This window comes from Seriola lalandi, unplaced genomic scaffold, assembly GCF_002814215.2.
Source record: "Seriola lalandi dorsalis isolate HSWRI2012SDOR001 ecotype SW California unplaced genomic scaffold, Sedor1 jcf7180002054486, whole genome shotgun sequence".
Taxonomy (NCBI): Eukaryota; Metazoa; Chordata; class Actinopteri; order Carangiformes; family Carangidae; genus Seriola; species Seriola lalandi.
The window spans coordinates 687523-707605 of NW_019525039.1; the positions used below are offsets into that span (position 1 = coordinate 687523).

At 39.4% G+C, this 20083-nt stretch overlaps 2 protein-coding genes across 2 annotated transcripts in view; one reads left to right on the plus strand and one right to left on the minus strand.

Annotated features, from left to right (window-relative positions):
* Positions 1-518: 518 nt before the first annotated feature.
* Positions 519-5727, minus strand: psmd12 (proteasome 26S subunit, non-ATPase 12). The gene is made up of 11 exons (XM_023412724.2): positions 5513-5727; positions 5067-5126; positions 4465-4593; positions 4014-4121; positions 3643-3747; positions 3269-3418; positions 2954-3088; positions 2670-2782; positions 2138-2312; positions 1768-1845; positions 519-1086 (listed from the first exon to the last, which is right to left on the minus strand). Exons 1-11 carry the CDS (start codon positions 5618-5620, stop codon positions 877-879), a joined length of 1371 nt encoding a protein of 456 aa, XP_023268492.1. The 5' UTR covers positions 5621-5727; the 3' UTR covers positions 519-876.
* A 4997-nt stretch (positions 5728-10724) lies between these two features.
* Positions 10725-20083, plus strand: part of LOC111659702 (phosphatidylinositol transfer protein cytoplasmic 1) — a 73499-nt gene continuing 64140 nt past the window's right edge. Inside the window, exon 1 of the mRNA XM_023412710.2 lies at positions 10725-11011. Coding sequence (XP_023268478.1) covers positions 10964-11011 — 48 coding nt within the window. The 5' untranslated portion in view covers positions 10725-10963. The remainder of the gene's footprint in view (positions 11012-20083) is intronic.

Genomic DNA, 20083 nt, shown 5'->3' on the forward strand with positions numbered 1-20083 from the left:
AACTTTAACAGCTGGAGCACTTTTGAAGGCAATGGAGGAAATTTGAAGAATTCAATGAAGAAATATTAGGGACGGACAGATCATGTCTTCTCTTCTCACCAATAATTTTGTTTGTCTTTTGTCCTGTCATCAAAATAGAAGTGAAACACTGCATTAACTTGATCTAAGAAATATCACGAAACGAGTCTCTTTTCCATATCCCAAAAAAATAAAACAGTACCATAACCGGATGGATGTGTAAGATAAGTCATGATCAGTGATAGCAGACAAGAAGAGATCATTTATTTCTCTAAACTGAATTTTGTTCATTAATATTGATGAAATTGTATTGAATTAAACATCTTGCATGGACTTGACAATTTCCTGCCTCTTAATTTGATTTTGCTTAAAACTAATAAAAGTTAAACTTTTATACAGGCAATACTGAATGATGCGTCATTCATGTTTATAAGAAGCTTAACACTTTTCATATTGTAACGTATGCCAGTTAGGTTAAATATAAAATCTACATACAATAGTTAACCAAATGTGAGGAGTTTATTGTTTACATTGCTAAGTATACATTTAAGAGATTTCAGCCAAGTTTTCACACAGCAAAGAGAAACATATTTGAAGACCCAGTCTTTGCTAACACTGACAGAAGGATGCAAATGAAGGGAGGTGCTCATGTGTTTATTGTCAATGCTTTACCGGCCAGTAAAAAATGAACAAACTTGGGGTGCTGTGTATGTGCTGCAGATTTTTCTCCAAGTATGACATTGGAATAATGCTGCAGTCACAGTCCACCAATATATTGTATATTCAATAAAACATTCCCACAGAAGGAAAAACAACAAATATGGACCAAAACAAAAAATATCACACTCTATTCCCGTTTCACTGCAGGTTGTGGATCATCTCCTCCTTGGCAATGAGATGTGTGGTCTTGTTGACGAGGGACATGAGAGAGTTGAGTTTGTGCGACCAGTCGTTGAGCAGGTCATTGGGGTCTTTGGGCCTCTGAAAGTTAATGATGCCAGCCAGGCGGTCGACCTTGGCATAGATGGTCTTGTTTACGACTAGGCTGGAGAGGAACTCTTCGGATTCCTGACACAGAATTTGAACAGACAGACATCATGTTAGTATCTTTCAAAACTTTCTTTAGTGAGTTCAATTCCTGAAACTTACTGTCCTTAATTCCTTGGCTGAATTAAGATATTTTTCAAATAAAAAAAACAAAAAAAAAACAAAAACAAAAAACCACCCACAGATACTTGCACACTGTTTGTATTAACCAGTGATACAAGTTATTATATATATATATATATATATATATATATTTTTTTTTTTTTTTGGAATTCAATTTTAGTTGTACCTCCTGTAGTTATCCTCAACTACTACAAATGATTTAAATTAATGATTTCCTACAATTGCAATTTAAGCATATAGAGAGTGCAATAGCCAACCACATAATTCAGAATTTATATATTCTGAATTATATAATAATATAATTATATAATTCTGAATATTGTCATAATCCATTTTAGTCTAGTCACGACCTACCTAAAACATGTAATTTGTCAATGACCCATAATTACCAAATCAGTACATTTAATCAATTTATTTATATCTTGAAATCAAAATGCCAACATTGCTGGAAAAAAAAAAAAAGAAAGAAAAAAGAAAAAACACTTCACTAAGCGTATGACCCAACAGCAAATGTGTTTTTTCTTTATTATGAGCATGAGCTTCAGCTTCTATGAGCTACATAGTTAAACTGTTGCTTACGTCAATGGAGAGGTCAAGGAGTCCAGCCATCCTCTTCATTGTGATTCTGGTGTAATATTTGGCCATTATTCTGATGTTCTGGGGGAAAGGGGAGAATTTCATTACTATACATATCTGCAGAAGAATATTTACATAAATGAAGGTCACATCAACACAAATGTAAAAATATTCATAAGTGAAATTCTACCATTCATTAGCAGTCTAGTTTGAGTGCAGTTTAATACTGCACATAGTAGTCTACCAGTTTAGCGGGTTGGATAGCTAAATAGAAAGTTGAGAGGTTCATAGAAAACATATTTGTTTCATTAATTTGACAACTGCATGTTTCAACTCCAAGTGAGAAGACCGGACTCTTGACTGTGTGACTTACATGCTCCACCACTCTGTTCTTCAGGTCCTTCCACCTTTTCTCCCCCTCTTCTGAATCAGAGAAGACATCTGTGGAGGGGCTGTCGGATGAGCCCTTTCTCAACTCCTCACCATAATCCTCTACCAGGGAGGCCCAGCGCATCAGCTCCATAGTGGTGAACTGCTTCAGAAGGTCCCTGGGAATATAGGAAAAATATATTGAAAATTCCCTAGCGTTCACAAGTTGCTACGGATGGTATATATGTGATACTGCCATTTGTGACAGCTACTATGGTCACTTCCCCTTGAGTTGCAAACAAACACACAGATAATTTGCTGGCCACACATTAAAATCTTCAGACCACTGACTGGCTAATATGTCAGTATGTACAATTAAGCGTCATTTCAGATGGCCTTTACTTTTGCAAGATATGTTTGTATTAGTAGAGCCAATGCATATTCTCAAATAAAGAAATAAGGCTCAAATCAGTGTTTCTGATGTATTTACTCAATTTAAGGTGGAACCAACAGGCCAAGAAAAAAGTATGTCTTACTTGTATTTGGTGATTTCTTCCAGTTTCTTGTCTGCACTGATTCTGTGCACAAGGTCTGACTGCTCATTATCGTAAGGGGAAAGAATCACGTACAGCACCACACTCTTCAGAGCCTAAAACACAGAAGTATATATATATTTTTTTTTTTTTCTACTACAACATTCCACCAGCAACAAGCAAAAAAAAGTTTTATAACAGATATAAGGTTGTTTTTATTGTTATAAGTAAGCTACAATTCCAAATTTACTTTAAGTGTATTCTGCAAATGTGGAAAGCCCATATACCTGTTGCCACTTGCTGCTGTCCTCCAAGATGCAGGGGGTGTCGTAAATGGCCCGGTAGTGTTTGCAGATAGACAGGTAGGAGCCCTCATGCTGGTCCACCTGAATCATGAGGTTGTAGTACTTCAGCTTCAACTCCTAAAATGTCCCAAAAGACAAAAAGGAAGTGTTCGCGTTCAGTTACACCAATGTATTCAGCTCAGATCCACCAAGGACAAAAACTGCTTCCAAAACCCGGCTGTTAAAGTGAACAAGCAGACAAGTCAATGCAAGGGAACACTGCAGTATTTAACGCTCAACTCCTGGCCTCTTTCTTACCTCAGTGCCCTCCTCTTGGAAGAATTTGGTGTTTATCTTCTTGCTGATGATCTGGGTACGAATGTAATCCTTGACAGCAATGCAAAGCCTCATCTGTTCCAAGATAAACTCCACCTTCTCCTTTTTCTCCATGGAGCCATATGTCTCCACCTAAGCCAGGGAAAACAAAATATTCTGAGCACTTAGTATACAACAGGCCTTGAAACTTACTATTTTTGTTTAGTTCAGTGACAAAAATTATCAACATAACTAAATCTATTTCCCCCCAAGAATGCAATTCTTTTACACCTCTTCAAATACAGATGTGTCCCATTTTGTCTCCACAACTATTTTACAGAGTTTTCTTCATCTTAAAAAGGAAGTAACTCTCTTACCTGCAGTTCCTGAAGAATGGAAGCAGCCTCTTTGACCTCTCCGCTCTTCTCCTTGATGACGGCCAAGGTCTTTGTCAGCCTGGCGCGCTCAATCTCCACATAGATCTGTGAGGACATGCTCAGTGTGTTAGTGAAGAGGAGGGGGCTTATGAGTCGGTTAGAATTTTCACCTTTTCTTCACCACAACCATTCCTTTATTATACCCAACCACATTTGCAACCACTCCTCAGAAGAAGATTTTTTGAGTAACCTGCTACTTTCAAGCTCCCCCCATCTGTCACAGAGTGGTGTGCAGCAGTTAATGTCTGCACAAATCTCATTTTGTCTCTAGTTTATAGCACCATTTTAACACACACACACATTCCACAGACCTTGCCAGCAGTCACAGTGCGAAGTGTGTCGATGAGTCTCAGCTTGATGGTCAGATCAGTCATAGAATCCACATACTTGTAACATTCTTGCACCATTTTGGCAACAGCCTGATAAGACAGAGAGCACAACACAAATTAGATGTATTTCTCAGTAATGAGAGTCTGACAAAACAATAACAGCAGTAAATCGTGCTTGTCTGAAGTCCTCTAAATTTTGTTTGTCATCTTATCGGAAATTTCTAGTCATAGGTCCTTTTCAAAGTTTTCAAAAGTTTATTTACCAGTGGCAAGAAAAAAATCCAAATATATGACTAAAAATAGTAGGTATGGGTGCATTATATCTTATCTAAAAATATCACTGTTCATTATTGGAATAATAAAAGCATTTATTTTCAGAAAGTGGGGCGGAGAACATATTTGGACACTCATGAGGGAAAAAGAAGTAACTGACCTGTTTGAGCTGACTCCTTCTTTTGGTGAGCAACATGATGTTTTCATTCAGGGCATCCCAGTCCTTGGCTTCATAACACATCTGGACCACAGCCACGAGTATTCTGGAGGTGGACACCATGTCTGAAGCCTGAGCAAGGGTTGAGGACAGATAAGTAAACATATAGACTAAGATATACTCAAAAATATCCACATTTTGATGACTTCATTAATTTATCTCCCTTTATTTTCTTCATTTATAAGGGTATTTTGGTTGATTATGTCATTTTTCCAATGACAATTTAATGACTGGAAAGTAGAATTTCAGGTTTTCCAGGTTGAGAAAGAACCCCTTCTGGATAACTGTTGCTGCTTTGGATGTCAGTGTGACCTGTTTATTTTTCTAAGTTTAACATCATTTACACTGCGTTTAGTAAGTTCAATTTTAGACTGGCTCTGGATTGGAGATATTTAATCTTAATATGCGGCTAAGATTTATTTTGCACTGTACTGTATATTGAGGTTGACTCATCAATCTCAGTTTAGCCAAATCATATCATGAAGTGTCACTGTATGTATGATTTGGGGCTCAACTTTCACATCTAAATAAACACACTGACTTACTGTTCTAGTTTGTTTCTCCAATGACAACAAGCTCTCAATGGCCTCCTGTAGCTTGCCCTCCTGCATCAGAAAAATACAAAACTCAGCGTCAGTTACACTCATTACTTACATAAATGACAAATGTTAATAGTTATTGGTATTACACACTATTATATGCTATCATTGTTAGCAAGTTAGCTATGTTGCCAATGACAGGACTGCTAAGACCGCTAGCATGCTATACAACAAAAAACAAACGTGCATGTGGCAATAAAGGCGTAACAGATATGTGTTAAAAATAATAATAATAATAATACATCAATATTTATGAGGTATTTTCACTCAATACATTGTTTATATGAAGTTTCCGCGTGGTGACAAAGAAAGTGTGTGCTAGCCTTCATGCTAACACAGTGATTCTGAAGCACCATGACTCAGCCGGCGCTGGCCTCTTTCACTTTACTTACTTTAGCCATTTTCTCGCATTCCGGGAGACGCTCGTCTACAGTTGAACTGTAGTCGACCTCCATCTTCACAATCCTGCCATCGGACCTTTCAGATCGCTCCTCGGACATGTTTGCGGTGTACGGGGGAAGATATTGTACGGGGATTTTCTTTCCTCACGACCAAATTCAGCCGAGCACTATTTTGCTTGTCAAACCAACGGAACGGGACAGGTGACCAATCAGAGGCGAGAGCCAAAAAGCTGTCCGAGCCGCCTGAAGGACCAAGTCCGGATGTGTTACGCGTGGATTTAAATCTATCCTAATCAAATGTTTATTCTTTAGTATGTTGCGAATCAGTGCTAATTCAAATGAGTGGATAGTACAAATCTGCCTTTAAAATAAAAACCACTGAATGTAATATTAAAGTCGGTAAAAAGTGTATATATATATATACATATATATATATACATATAAACATATACATATATATATATATATATATATATATATATATATATATATATACATATACATATATATATATATATACATACATATATACATACATATATATTTATTATATTATTATATTTTATTTATTGTATTTCATTACAGACTAAAAATAAACCCTGTTCTACATAATCCGGTACGGTAGGTGGCGCTATGCACCAAAACTTTGTTATTCAATCCGCCAAAGATCGCAAAAAAGAAACATTTCTACATTATATGGAAATATATAATAGCAATAACATAACGTGTTTTGATAATGACAGGTTTAAGATTGTATAATTTGTGGATTTAAATTTTTACGAATGCAATTTAAAGTTATCTCCAAGTCTTTACAACTGAATTTAATTGTAATTGGCACTCCTACCTAGGGAGTTACTCTAATCTGTCTAATCAAGCAGTCATTTTAATTTGGTGGTGGTGCTGGTGGTGATGCTGGTGGTGCCAATTAGGCTTTAGCACAAAGTAGAAATCTAAATGATCTGGAAACAACAACCTCTTTTGAGATACTATTCTCTTTGACATACCTGCAATAATTACTTTCAAGAACATAAAGTGACAAGTGTCAATAAAAGCACACAAAGAATGCAAAGGGCTGCAAACACAAAGGAAAGACTGACAGATTTAAGAGGATTGTGTGCTCTGGTACGGTCAGACTGTCCAGAATTAATTTTTCTGCCTGTAAACTCAAAACAAGGAAAAAAAGGACAAATTCAGCAACTTGAAGGAAATGTTGTCACTTTGAGACATAACAGTTTTACATTCCATTTTACTTTTTTCGAAGTGTTCATGATGATGGAGGAGGGGGCCATAAATAAAAAATAACAGGTTGACAAAAATAACACAAAGTGTTTGAACACTGGTACTCATCAATCAAATGAGGAGTGCAATGAATGAAGAACTTTGTGAATGGACATGAGCATATGAATGAACACAGAGTGCAATATTATAGTCCACCAGTAGGTGTCGCCCTAATGTCTGCATTGTGCAGTTGAGGCTTCACACAGTTCACTGCTTTGAAATGCTCTGATGCCCCCATAAATAAAAAGCTAATGTGGGTCAGTGATTTTTTTGCTCGTGGCAGAGAAAGCCCCTAAGCTCTGAGCTAAAATCAGTTTGATCCCAGTGCAGGCTCAGCATAGACCTTGGAGGCCTGATAAACTGAACATGACTCGGATCCACTGAGAGGAAGATCAGATATGGAACAAGAACTCTGATTGCGGAGGCATAAAAATATTCTCAGTGCTTTGAGACTTCAAAAACATCAGGAAGAGCTCAGATGAAGAAGACTAATTGAAGCCTCAAACGGTCATCATCACCATCATATATACAATCATCAATATTATCTTTCTCAATACCATTGATCGCAATGCTCAAACTGATAAAGCCCCAATGTGATATTTTTCAACTCATCTGATGCAGACTATCAGAATATCAAAACCGAATGACTGCCCTGCTATCGTTTCACCTCTTGAAACTCAGTGGTTCTCTGCTAAAAAGTGGGACAGAGGTAGGCCTATTTAGCTGTTTCTGAGCTGACAGATTTGTGTGGTATTATTGACGCAACACAGCAGTTCAGATGACATCAGACGCTAATCTCCATTTTTAATCAACACAGACCTTATTGAAACAGTTAGGTCATCATTAGATCATGGCTAGTTACCTCAGAGATACCACTCACATAAAAGCCTGTCACTGTCCCGTGGTCCTTAGGCTTCAGGGTTTAAGGTGAAGAGAAAGACGGATTGTCACAAATGAAATACCAGCCTTGTATTATAAAAAATCTTTTGCTTGTGTTATGCATGAGATAGATATGAATGAAAACTTTGTTTGATTTCAAAGCCAGCTATCTGTCTGGAGATATCTTTCTTTTTTGGTGCAGGGCCTTTATTGAATTGCTGCTTGTGAGGAGGCATACAGCATCTGGGAGAGAGAAGTGAGTGGGATGTGTGTAACATCCAACAGGAATCTGAGGCAGGATTCAAACCATGCATGTTGTGGTAATGCGGCTATGACCATTCATCTGCCAGGGTGCCCCATGTTTTGAGATATGTTAAGACGTGTCTTAAGACATCTCACCTCAAGACATGAAGATAATGTTATATCCTTGTAGACACATCCAGGACAACTTCTGTTAATATCACATTTATGATGACTTCATTGTTTGTTACTTAATAAGAAACATACTCTTATGTATAATGTAGATTATGCATTTAATCACATTTGTGTCTTGGCCACAGCCTTGTGGCTCATAATTACCAGTAACAAGGTTACAGACCGACACAAACTAGTGAGATCTGCAAAGATACTGTATTGTATTGCAAATTCATTGAAATGTTTTTTGAATTATTTCTTCATAAAAAAGGCAGTACTGTATCCCATACATTCAGTGGATGAGGTCCTTGCCTCTACAGACTTGCTCACACATGATCAGCTGGAGAGTTTAAATTCAAATTCTGCTTCAGAGGGTTTGGCACTCCGGCATGAACATAATTCTGGGTGGAAACGCTGAATGCTTGCTGACAGTGGAAAATACTGTGTGTCAGCATCTTCATCGCATACTGTAAATATGAGTGTGAATTTTGCTGAGTAGGCCCAGTTAAATCAAAGGTGTCAATGAAGCCAGGAGGTCAACTCCTAGCTTGATAAAAAGTGACTGTTTATTAGTGTGTTTACATTGAAGCAGGACTCAAAAGGAGTTAAGTGTGACTAATTTTATTCATCCTTACTTGTCACTCGGCTGTACTTTGAAGTATAAGGCCTGGCAGGCAAGTATGTTTTCATGCTTGGACAGCGATATCATTGTCACTAACTTAAGTCCTTGTTTAAAAGGGGAAATCCCACCATGTAGACAATACCAAACTAATGAAAAGTGCTTTCAAACCAGGACCTAATAACAGCAAGTGGGGGAAGACTGGGAGTTTTAAATGACACAATAACTAGAAGACTTAAATGTATAGCCACATAAAAACATGAACTTTCAATTTTCTGACAGGATCTCTGAAATATAAAGAGTCTGAACATCAACCAAAAGCCATCATATTTAATATTTGCTTGCAAATCATCTGCATTGCATTGGTTTTAAATTCAGTGAGAAGAGTCACTGCCCAAACACACTCATGTTGCCTGCACTATGGATTGCTAATGTCAAGCTGATTGTTTGCTTAAGTGACAAACGCCCTACACGGAAAGTGTAAGTGTCTGTGTATGCAGTAGTTTACTGACATGTGTGAGACCAAAATAAAGGGTGAGACATGTAGACATGTAGACATGCATCGGTGAAATGATGTTTCCTGTGCTGCGGCTAAGTCGATCGATGTTTCCACCAAGTAGCCTACCGCGTCGTATTTCAGCGGGCCTAGCTGAGGGAGGATGAGGGGGGCTGGGGCTGCTGTGAACTGCTTCAATTTTCCGATTCCTCTGTAGGCTGCTTTACAAGTAGAGGAAGAAAAAAAAAAAAAGCAGAGAAAGCTAAAAGCTTCCCTTTCTTCCGACTCCACGACTTGTTTCGTCTCTAAAGACAACAACCTTTAAAAAAAAAAAAAAAAAAAAAAAAATGGAATCAGTAACGTTTTATGGAATATCGCTTTACTTTACATATTTTCTTTATCAGCAATTAGGACATTTACTTCTAGCGGTATCCTGAGTAGACCCGTGTGTAGCCAAGCGCCATAACACAATGTCACATCCGGTCAAAAGATTTGTTTTAAAATAAATGCTGTAGCGACCGTGTTTTTAACTCGGTTTTTTGGGGAGAAAAAAACTTATTACTGAATGACTTACACTGCGACTGGGATACTGGAAATGTACTTTAATTAATAATAAATGAATAATAAGAACGAATAAATAAATAATATAGCTGAAGGCAGTCCAGACATTGTAGACCATGCAGTTCACTATCAGGCCACTTATTTGTTATTATGTCCTTGTGGACGATATCCAACCAACATGGTACGTTTAACTAAACTATACCATATATATATATATATATACGAATAAGATGTATATAGGTTTGTGTTTCGACTAATGTTACAAAAAAAAAAGATTACATAGACTAGATTTAGATCTGATTAAAATGAACTGTTTATCTACTCTACTAAAACTCTTCATGAAGTAAGTTTTTTTTGTCTGTCAGTTCAAAAAACGTGTTTTTTTTAACAAGGAGGTACAACTGTGGGGTTGAGATTACTTGTTTCCAAGAGAAATCAATTATAGTGCCAGTTTATATTGTCAGTATCTTGAAACAAGACTACATAAGGCTAGTATTATTTGTAAAAATGACACCCACTTGGAAAGGATTCAGTAGCTAATGCATGCTATTCCACTTTAGTCATGCAATTTCCCTAACACTTTTGCAATTAATCAAATTATCAAAATCGACAGATATAGCCTAGTGAACTTGGGTTTGTAGAGCCCCTCTCATTCTGGGGCCCCAGAGCAGTTGTCTACCTCACAGTTGGTAATCCAGCCTTTGATACTCATAGCTTCAGGTGAAATGATCAACACCATATTTTCTTTTTTCTTAAGTTTATATTTCGTTTAGACTGTAACGGACAAAAACAATAGAAAACAGGAATAACAAAATATATGTAACAAGGATAACCTTTGCTGAGCTCGAATATGACATATTTCGTACTCTTATTTTGAAGGCCTAAATCCCATGTTTTCCGGTCTTGTTCGGCGGTGTTTGCGTGTTACTTGACTCGTCAGTGTGATAGGAGGGGACAATCCTGAACCGAGCTCATTTCTGCCCTCACGTTCCCCGCCGGAGAGAGTGTCCGCTGGTTCCGATGAAAGCACTCAGTCGTAACTCGGGGTGTATTTCATAACCCGGGCTAACCGTCCTTCCACATGCGCTGACACGTCTCCAGATATTACACACATCCCGTCGGGCGGCGGAGGGAACATTTACTTGGCCGGTTTGACACATTGTGAGCACACACTAGAGACGCGCAGAGGGGGAAGATGTTGCTGAAGGAGTACAGGATATGCATGCCCCTCACGGTAGAGGAGGTAAGTTTTCTACCAGCTTCTTATTCTCATTTTCACCAAGACTGGGGTCCGGTACTGTTCAGACGACTCGACTTTTGACAGTTTACCATTTGGATTTGCTGTTGCAGACATGTGGCAAGAGGTTACATGAAGTGGTAGAAACACTTTAAAATGAGCTTGAAGAACTTCATTTAAAACTGGTCCATGTCCCCATCTCTTTGTCACCACTTCTCCGTGAGGCTGACAGTGTAATCATTACTTTTTGTTTGGTCACTCGTTCACCCTCATATAAAAGAACTACAGTAGTCCTAAATATAACTTATCTTAGACAGATACAACACAAACAGCATGGTTTACAGAGTGAAACACTTTCACCAGTTCTAAATTTGACGAATTGTTTGATCAACTGAAAGTAGAATGAACTATAATTACTATCTGATTAGCACCCTGCAAGAGGCACTAGATGACCATTGCAATGTTGTGGTTTCAGCACTGTTCCTGTTTCAGACACACACTCCCTCTTACACACACACACACACACAAACACACAAACACAAACACAAACAATTACATGTACATTGCCATGTATAAATTCATGCTGGCCTATTGGTTGCATAAGATTACACTAAGGCAATACTGGGGATCAGCAGGGGGTCTCCACACTTAGTTGTGTTGCATGCTAATAGTTGCACTTGTGCTGCACTGGTTGATATCACAGAGACAGGGCCATTGTCCGTATTCAGCTCATTTGTCTATTTGGTCTCACGACTCAGTCTAAAATTAGAAGGTGAAGATGATTGCTCTCTTGTCCCGGCATGCACGCTATACAGCACGGCAGCTCCTTTTTCAATTATCACCCATGTCATTGTTTTTTTTTTTTTTTTTCTCATCTTCATAGCTGGTGTTGTTATGATGCGTCAGTGTTGTTGGTTTTCTTATAGCTGGGTGGAATAATGGACTCGCTGCGGCACAGTGTATCAACTGACATCTAGTGATTTCAGATTGTGAGTTCAAAACCCAGTTGAGATTTGGTCCTCTCTGAAGAAACATCCTGAAGCTTGAACAAGCAATGCACTCGCCAAAATAATTAGGGCATTTGTCATTTAAATAAAATCTATTTTTAGGAAAGGAAGGGAGAGGCGAAGGCAGAAAAAAAATGACTGCTTGCATTCAAATCTTTTACATTTCCTTCCTTTCAGTCTCTTGCTCTAATGATACTATCACAACTGGTCTGCACAAACATGTTTAACCTGCAGCTAACTGCATCAAGTTTATGCCCATTTTCCTCAGGAAAGACTTTCTAGGAACTGAAGAGATCACCATTGAATAATGTGGAATGAGATGCATCCCTGCTTTGTGTTACAGGCTGCTTCTTTACATGAACTCTTTACAAGAATGTTATGTTTATTCTTCCTTCGGGTTGCCACTGGGCAGCCAGTGCTATATTTTCTCATCACAAGCAGTGAAAAAGGCATTAAACCACTGACTCATGCAGAAACCTGTGGTTAAAAGGGAAATGCCAGCCACAAATAAAAGGGTATCGTGGGTAGAATATGTTTGCAGTTTTTCTTGCATGTGCACTTAGATACCTTTGCAGTGTGCCTGTGTGACATTTCATGTGTGTGTGTTTGCATTCATACATGCATTTTCCATTCAGTAAATCAGCCTTTGCCATGTGTGTATTTAGAGCCCAAAGGAGTAAGGAAAGCGCTCTTGTCACGCCTGGTGAACTTTTGAGCAGATGGTTGTTTATGAGCAGCAACAATAGTGCAATTAATTACTCAACTGGTGATCAATTTTGAATAAAAGGGCTACACCACAACAAAAAAATCTAAACGCAGCATTGGATACTGATGTTATTCCAACAATTACATCTTAAGTTTTTTTTTCTGATGATCCTACATTTAACTTCTCAATTCTATTTGTAAATACACTTCAAATTCATACTGCCAAAAAATAATGGATTAAACTTTTAACATTAAGACTTGCCCTAACAGCACCTGCTGTTGTAACTTCCTGTCACTATAAATTGCTACAGAGAAAAACACTTCCTTTACAATGCAGGCCAAATCTAAAGTGTGACATGTGCGGCCAATTTCTGATTAAGTTCCTGCCAGTTCAAGCTGCTGCTAATTCTTTGTGGCTGGCTTTTTAAATTTTCTTTTTGTGAAGCTGTGAGGCCATGACGGAGATACATACCTATAATGAAGCAAAATAGGATACGTAATAGAACAATTAAAAATACATCTGTGGGTACATCTGTGGGATTAAAGTAGAAAGATTTGAGAACAGTAGATCACATCCTGAAAAACAGCCACACACTGTTACACTGTACTCAAGATGTAATGTTTAAAAAATGGAAAGCAGCCATCTATTACTGCTCAGGTAAGGCCCTGGAGTTTGCTTGTTTTTGTTCTTTTGCAAAGATAAAGTCCTACTTGGAGTAATCCCAGCAAGTACGGCATCATTTTTTGTTTACTGTCCTAACTTAGAATGAAGTCTACTTAATGGTCCGAAGGGAAACGTAGAGAAGGACGTGATGGTTTGTTCTGTTTGTTTCTTATCATGGCTGCACACATTGAGCCGAGTGTCTCCTGAAAGTTGACTCACAGTTTCCTGCCCCGTCCAAAGGGGAGAGGAAGGAGGCATAGCTGGAGAGACTGATGGAATGAAAGAAGGAAGGGCGGTGGGTGGATAGTGAGGGAGGATAAACGACTCCGGGCTGACTGCTGAGGGGCTGAGGGGAAGGGACAGACGGAGGGAAAGGATGGCAGAGAGGACGGAAAGAGCAGAGGGAGGACTGGGGGTAATGCGGGAAGTTCTGGGAGGATTTTTTTTCATGAGAAATTCCCCAGGGTCATTCACTAATACACTGTGTGTGTGTGTGTGTGTGTGTGTTTGTGTGTGTGCTTAAATACGGAGTCATGGGGACATGCAAGGTCATGTCTCTCTGTGTATTGTCTCTGGGAAGAGATTACTGTCTGCTGCTTGGATGTGTTGCGTCATCACAGCCTTACTACAGCAGATGTTGGACCGGACTATCCGAGCAGTGTTTATACAAGTTTAACAAACAGCATACACACTGAAGAAATCATTTAGCAATACCAGAAGGCTGTTCCAGGAGTTTTTCTGTGAGCCTCAATTCTCTGCCATCTTAGTCATCTCGTGTGTGTGTGTGTGTGTGTGTGTGTGTGTGTGTGTGTGTGTGTGTGTGTGTGTGAGTGTGTGTGTTGCATGTTTGTACTGCCTTTTCCCTCCATTTTCCTGATTCTTCATTTATACTTCCAATAAAGAATTAGAAGTAGTGACTTACTTACTCTCTGTGGAGTCTTTGGGTGAAACCATAAAAACCACTAACCAATCACCAACAGTTTCTTTATGTCAAAGTGACAGTTCAACATAGTTCTTAGCCGAGCATAATGGTTGTGTAATAAGTAGGGGCAGGATGACTCAGTGTAACTCATGCCAAATCAAGAAATTCAGGTCTGGATGAAGTTGGTAACTTTGGATGAGTTCAGTCACAGCATAGCTTCTGTGTTTGAGTATTGGCTTGAAGTTCCATCTCAGAAAAGATTTAGATGTAACTCTAACCAGAACCACTTAGCCAAGAAATAATCATTGTCCCTTTTCAGTGTCTTGGGGATAACTCTGCTGTGTTCCTCTCCTGTGAGCAGAGCCATTCATCTGCCACCGCGCCCATTTTTTATTTATTTATTTCCCCTGGAAAGGATAGAGAGGTGATGCATCACGGGAGACTCAGATAGATGTGTTCCCTCTCCTGGTCTGTGTGTCTGTCTGTCTACCATTATGTCTTTCTCTGCCGCAGCAGCTCTCGCTTGCACCTCCCTGTCTTTGGCTGACATGCCCTTTTTTCAAGCTCATGAGAAAAATGCTGACTTTGCCCAACCTTTGGCTGACCTGAGTCACCGTGCGCCTCCGGGAAACACGCCTGCTTTCAGAACCCTTGGTTGATGAATCTGAAGTTTTCCTCAAAGCTTTGATTTCACACTCTAATAACTTCATCTGTGCGGTGAAGAGAGCACTGGAGACCTGCTTAGAATTGTGCTCAGAATCACAAAGACCCAGACTGAATCAGCTGAATAAGGTTTTCACAGGAGCTTGGATATTTTCAGGGCAGAATTGAAGCAGATCTTCATTGCAGAAGGCCAGTCCCCCCCCCCCCCATTATCCTTAGTATAATAACATGTATAACAAGCATAATGACATTGAGCGAAGGCCAGTGAAAAAGACACCCATTCAAAGCTGAATAAACTGAACATTCATGCTTTTTGAGTCTAGTTGATGTAGTTGATAGACGGTCATAACCACTGGCTGAAAGGCTTTTTGATGGGGTGTTAGCTCTAGCAATAACTGAAGGATTATTGCACCATCTGATTGTGAAAGACTATAATCTGCACTGAGACCTGCTGGGCAGCGCCTTCTCTCGGCATAGGCTGTCATATGCGCAGTAAACCTAAAGGTGTAACCATTTTTGACCGTTATGTGTCTCAGCAAAGTATTTCAGCAGAGCACAGTACAGCTGGTTCAAACCCAGAATTAAAGATAGTCCCTCTGTTTCCACTTTGCATATTTATGAGTGTGTGTGTGGGTTTTGAATGAATGTTAAACAGGTAGCATGTGGGCATGTTAAATCACATTTGAGATCCTGTAATGACTTTTACAAGGGGAAGTTGCTTGTTTAGGTGCTGCTGGCAGGCTGAGAGAATGGATGGGTTTATTCAGGGATGGATGACTGTATAAATGGGAGGATGTGGGGCTGGCTGCTTGAATGAATTGCCGGATGGATGGTTGGAAGGACACCTGCGTTGTTGTTGTTGTTTTCAATGCATCATCATCTCTACAGATCTCAGTCTAGCCAGAATTCATTAGAGAGAATGAGTATCCTATACTGTAGTACAGCCCACACTTGCCAAAAACCACATATAGTTCATTCACCTTAGTAAAGCGCCGTTTGGGCTCACACTGTGGGGTGTAAGCTGCACAGCTGCATCTGCACAGATGATGTTGAGATATGAAATTGCGCACACCACAGACAACTGTTTGTCTAAAAGCAGCTGGCACACAGTGGAGACAACACCTGATATTTGTCATATTGTGATGTAATGGGCCAATGAAGTAGTGTAATCGGATTAGAAACTGCTGTGTCGTATTGCGCTTTGGCCCAGGAGGGATTATCAGTTATAGGTGTTCATAGAAATGTTCATGTTGTACAGACATTGTATCAGCCCTCAAAGCATGACACTGACAGTTTGAACCATTTTATGCAACACTAGCTTCCATTGCTTGAGGGATTATTAAGTGGATGGAAACAGTACATTTTCACAAAAGGCAGTAGAGGGTTAAATCAGTGTTGGCATTTTTGTCCCTTTCCCCTGGTTATTTCTTAAACGTTGAATTAAAAAAACAAAAAAAAAAACTAGCGATTGCTGGTTTGTTGAAACCCCGTTTTAATAAGGGCTCTTTAACAAGATTGGTTGCCATTGTTCAGTCCCAGAGCATGTTTCCATGACGGCAGCAGTTAATTTCATGTATCCACGGGCTGGGAGAACTGAAAAGCAACGAGAACAAATGTGCTATAGCTCAGCACGGACACAGAGGCTTCTTTCCAGACAAATCAAACTGTTTTCTTAGGCAGGGTAATTAAAGAAGACAGTGTCATTGGATGGCTGGGTCTTCCTGCATTTAGAAAAAAGTGATGTAATGAAATGTTATATGAAGTTGTGTAACGCTAGACTTTATTGATCCTTGTCAGGGAATTTTCCTCCTCTCTTGTCCCCGTTCACACAGGGAGGTCAGGGGTTGTGGTCAAGTAGGTGGCTGCTTGCTTACTCGGGGCCAACACATAAAAAGTTCCAAGGTATCCAAACTAGCAATATGTCGACCACTTTATTTTGCACAAACACTGCTACCTGTTTATTCAGACTATTCTTTGCATTGTGGTTAGATGCCTCCCATCCACTCCAGGGTTTGTTTAGGAAATGGAGCCTGTCAGACGCTGTTTGTTTCTTTGGTGTCATGGTAAGGTGCAAGGCCTTTTTGCCATCTGGTATACATGACAATGCCGTGATTCAATCAACATCCCATTTACTGCCATTTACTCTTCGAGAGGAAACCATCATGGGTTGTGATGGACCATTATCCATGGATGAGGCCCTTTCTCATTTCCTAGATGGCTCTGTGTGTGTGTGTGTGTGTGCATTGTATTGTATTGGCAGAAAAGGCTGTTTCATAACACGAGAGCTATATGAGATCGTCACGCCTTGCTGACAGTCACACTCCGGAGAGGGGCTGTTTCACTTATCAGTGGAACATATTCTGCTTTTCTCTCTCTCTCTCTCTCTTTTGTACACACCCACACTGTGAGCTGAAGTGTGCATGTTTTTATTATTTAACAGTAACAAGCATACACACATCACAGGGCGCATCATCATTGTGTCTGTGTTGTAAGCTGTTCAGCGACCTGCAACTCGATAGCAGCATCCACCGCTGCCGTCCTGAGCTGCTCAGATGAGACTGATGATGAGCTCAATGGGCTGCTGAAGTGTAACACTGGTTCCTAATGCGCTGAAAGAGAGTAAAAGCCTGATGATGGCTTTTTGGAAAATAACTTGGCATGAAATGAAAATCAGCAGGGAGTGTTGCTTGATTGTTGTGCTCTGTCCGGTGTGTTTTCTCTTGAATAAAACATTGATTTGCTATGACTGCTCGTCTTATCAAATGCAGCCTTTAAAAACAATGCATTAGTTCTGGCGACTGCACTGGGTATGACCTTATTTATGTTAACATTAATTATTCAGAGGCATAGGTGTAATTGTAAAATACTTAATGTCCATATTACCCAACTTTATCCATTATGAATAAAAGCTCTACACTTTTATGCACACCAGACTCTTTTTGTTCTTCTATAGGTTTGATATGAAACGGCCTTGTGTCACCATGAAGTTAAAGAGGATTTCTTCCACCGTCTCTCCGCTGCACCAACAAATCACAGGAGGGATAAAAGTCATTTTCTACCAGCAGCCAGAGTCTGAAGGCGGCTGCTAAATCTGTAACGTGTGGCTGAAAATAGAGACAAAGCAGCTGATTCTTTAGACCAAAGCCACTATTCTTGCTGCGTTCAGTGTGGACATCTTCACTGAAACTGCTTACTGTTGCTGCTGCGGGTTCACTTGCTTACACTGTATCTCAGGAACAGCTGAAACAGCATGCTGGGATTAGAGTAAAAAGCTTTACTGTTTGTTGCACGTCAACGTGACTGAGGAATTTGAAGGATTGGTATTATATTTAGTCTTCTGTATTACTGTGAACAGACCTGTGTATAAAATCACCCAAATATATACAAATATGGTAAAAGGTTGAGAGGCCGGATAGGAGATGAGGGTGAGTTAATGGAATTATTTGAGAGATGAAGCTTCACAGCCTCTTTACAGTACTTGACATTACAGACATTCATCTGCTGCACTCAGCCAAACACCTACAAGTGGATTTGTGCACGTTTCTTTGTTGTTTATCAGATGAGATTTCACAGGCTGTGGTTGAGCAACTCTGACAGGAATGACATGGAATAGTTTATTCTTTTGGCAGAGCGGTGACGTGTGGAATGACTAGTCGTTGCCAATGACAGCGGTAGTGTATGTGTAATCTCAGGGAAGTAATTTGTCAGAAGTTAAGGATTACAGGTGAGTTGATGATGATGAAGGTGCGGTGATGTGATTTGCATGTTTTTTTTAATTAATATTAGTGTGTGGAGACATGTGAAAAACAGAGTTAGTCATGTGGAATACTATATGTCCATTGATCACAGTGAGGTTTTCCCCCAGGGGAGGCTCACTTTCTGTTTGAGCAATGCCCAGCTGCGCATACATACAGCGACAGTGTAGATTCACACATAGGAGTTGACGAGTGCGTACGCAGTGTTTTTTCCCTTTGGCTGATAATAGCTTTACTGCTGCAGAGTAGTTTGTAGAGCCTGAAGAATGTGGATTGTTCCACTCTAATACACTTAACCCCCTCTCAGTTCACTTTTGGTCACATGTCACTTGCATATTTGTCTAATTTTGTTGGATGTTACTTTAAGTTTTTATTGATTAAAATTATTTTCATTATCGATTAATCTACTGACTATTCTTTTGATTAATGTAAAAAAAAAAAAAAAAAAAGTGAAAATAACTTATAACATTTTCCTTCACTCAAATAGATAGCTTACAGTATCTTCTATTGTTGCACCAGCAGTTACCGTCATGACTTTTGTGCTTGACAGCAGAAGGTAGGAAGCAGCTTGCGTGGAAGTAGCTAACAGTAGGTTTCCTGCTAAACATTAGCTCGACAACTTTTGAACTTAGAAAATTTAACTTTCTAATGTTATCATGCTAGTATTTTACATTACATATTTTAACTGTCAGCATGTTAATTTACATGCTAACTTGCTAATGTTAGCATTAGGTGGTTGTTAACGTCTCGTATGCTACACCCATGTGTTTACACAGTTTGCGAACTGGCGTCTCTTGTACCCTCCTCATTCACTGAGAAGTGTGACTGCATGTTAAAGACTAAATGAATGAATGAATGCATGATTGAAATTGTTTGATTGTGATGTCTCACTGTTTGAGACATATTGCCCACAAATGACTTATCTCCACACCCAGCCGTTGGATGCTGTTCCCGTCAACTGCTGCAAGTTCCAGTAATTGGCCTTATGTTTCATGCACGCTCTGCAGACCATCATGCTATTATTTGTCCTCCCGCAACCAAATTTCTCCAAATTTGTATTTTGTGAGAACAGATTCCTGCCAAAAGAATAAAGTGTTGGTGATTACAGTAGAACAAACAAAAGAGTAAGTGAAAACAGATTCTGGCTGTGATGCAGAGAAGTTGTTTACAATAGGGGGTTTATGAGCACTGTTATGATCTGGAGGGTGGTTTGATTTCCCCTGTAGGTTGTCCCTGAACGTACTTTTAGTGCTGTATGGCACTAAACACTGTTTATGGTGCCTTTAATCCTTGTATCAGATTGCCGATCTTGCAATACACTGAGGGAAAAGAACTTACTGTCTTTTACTTTATGACTAATGT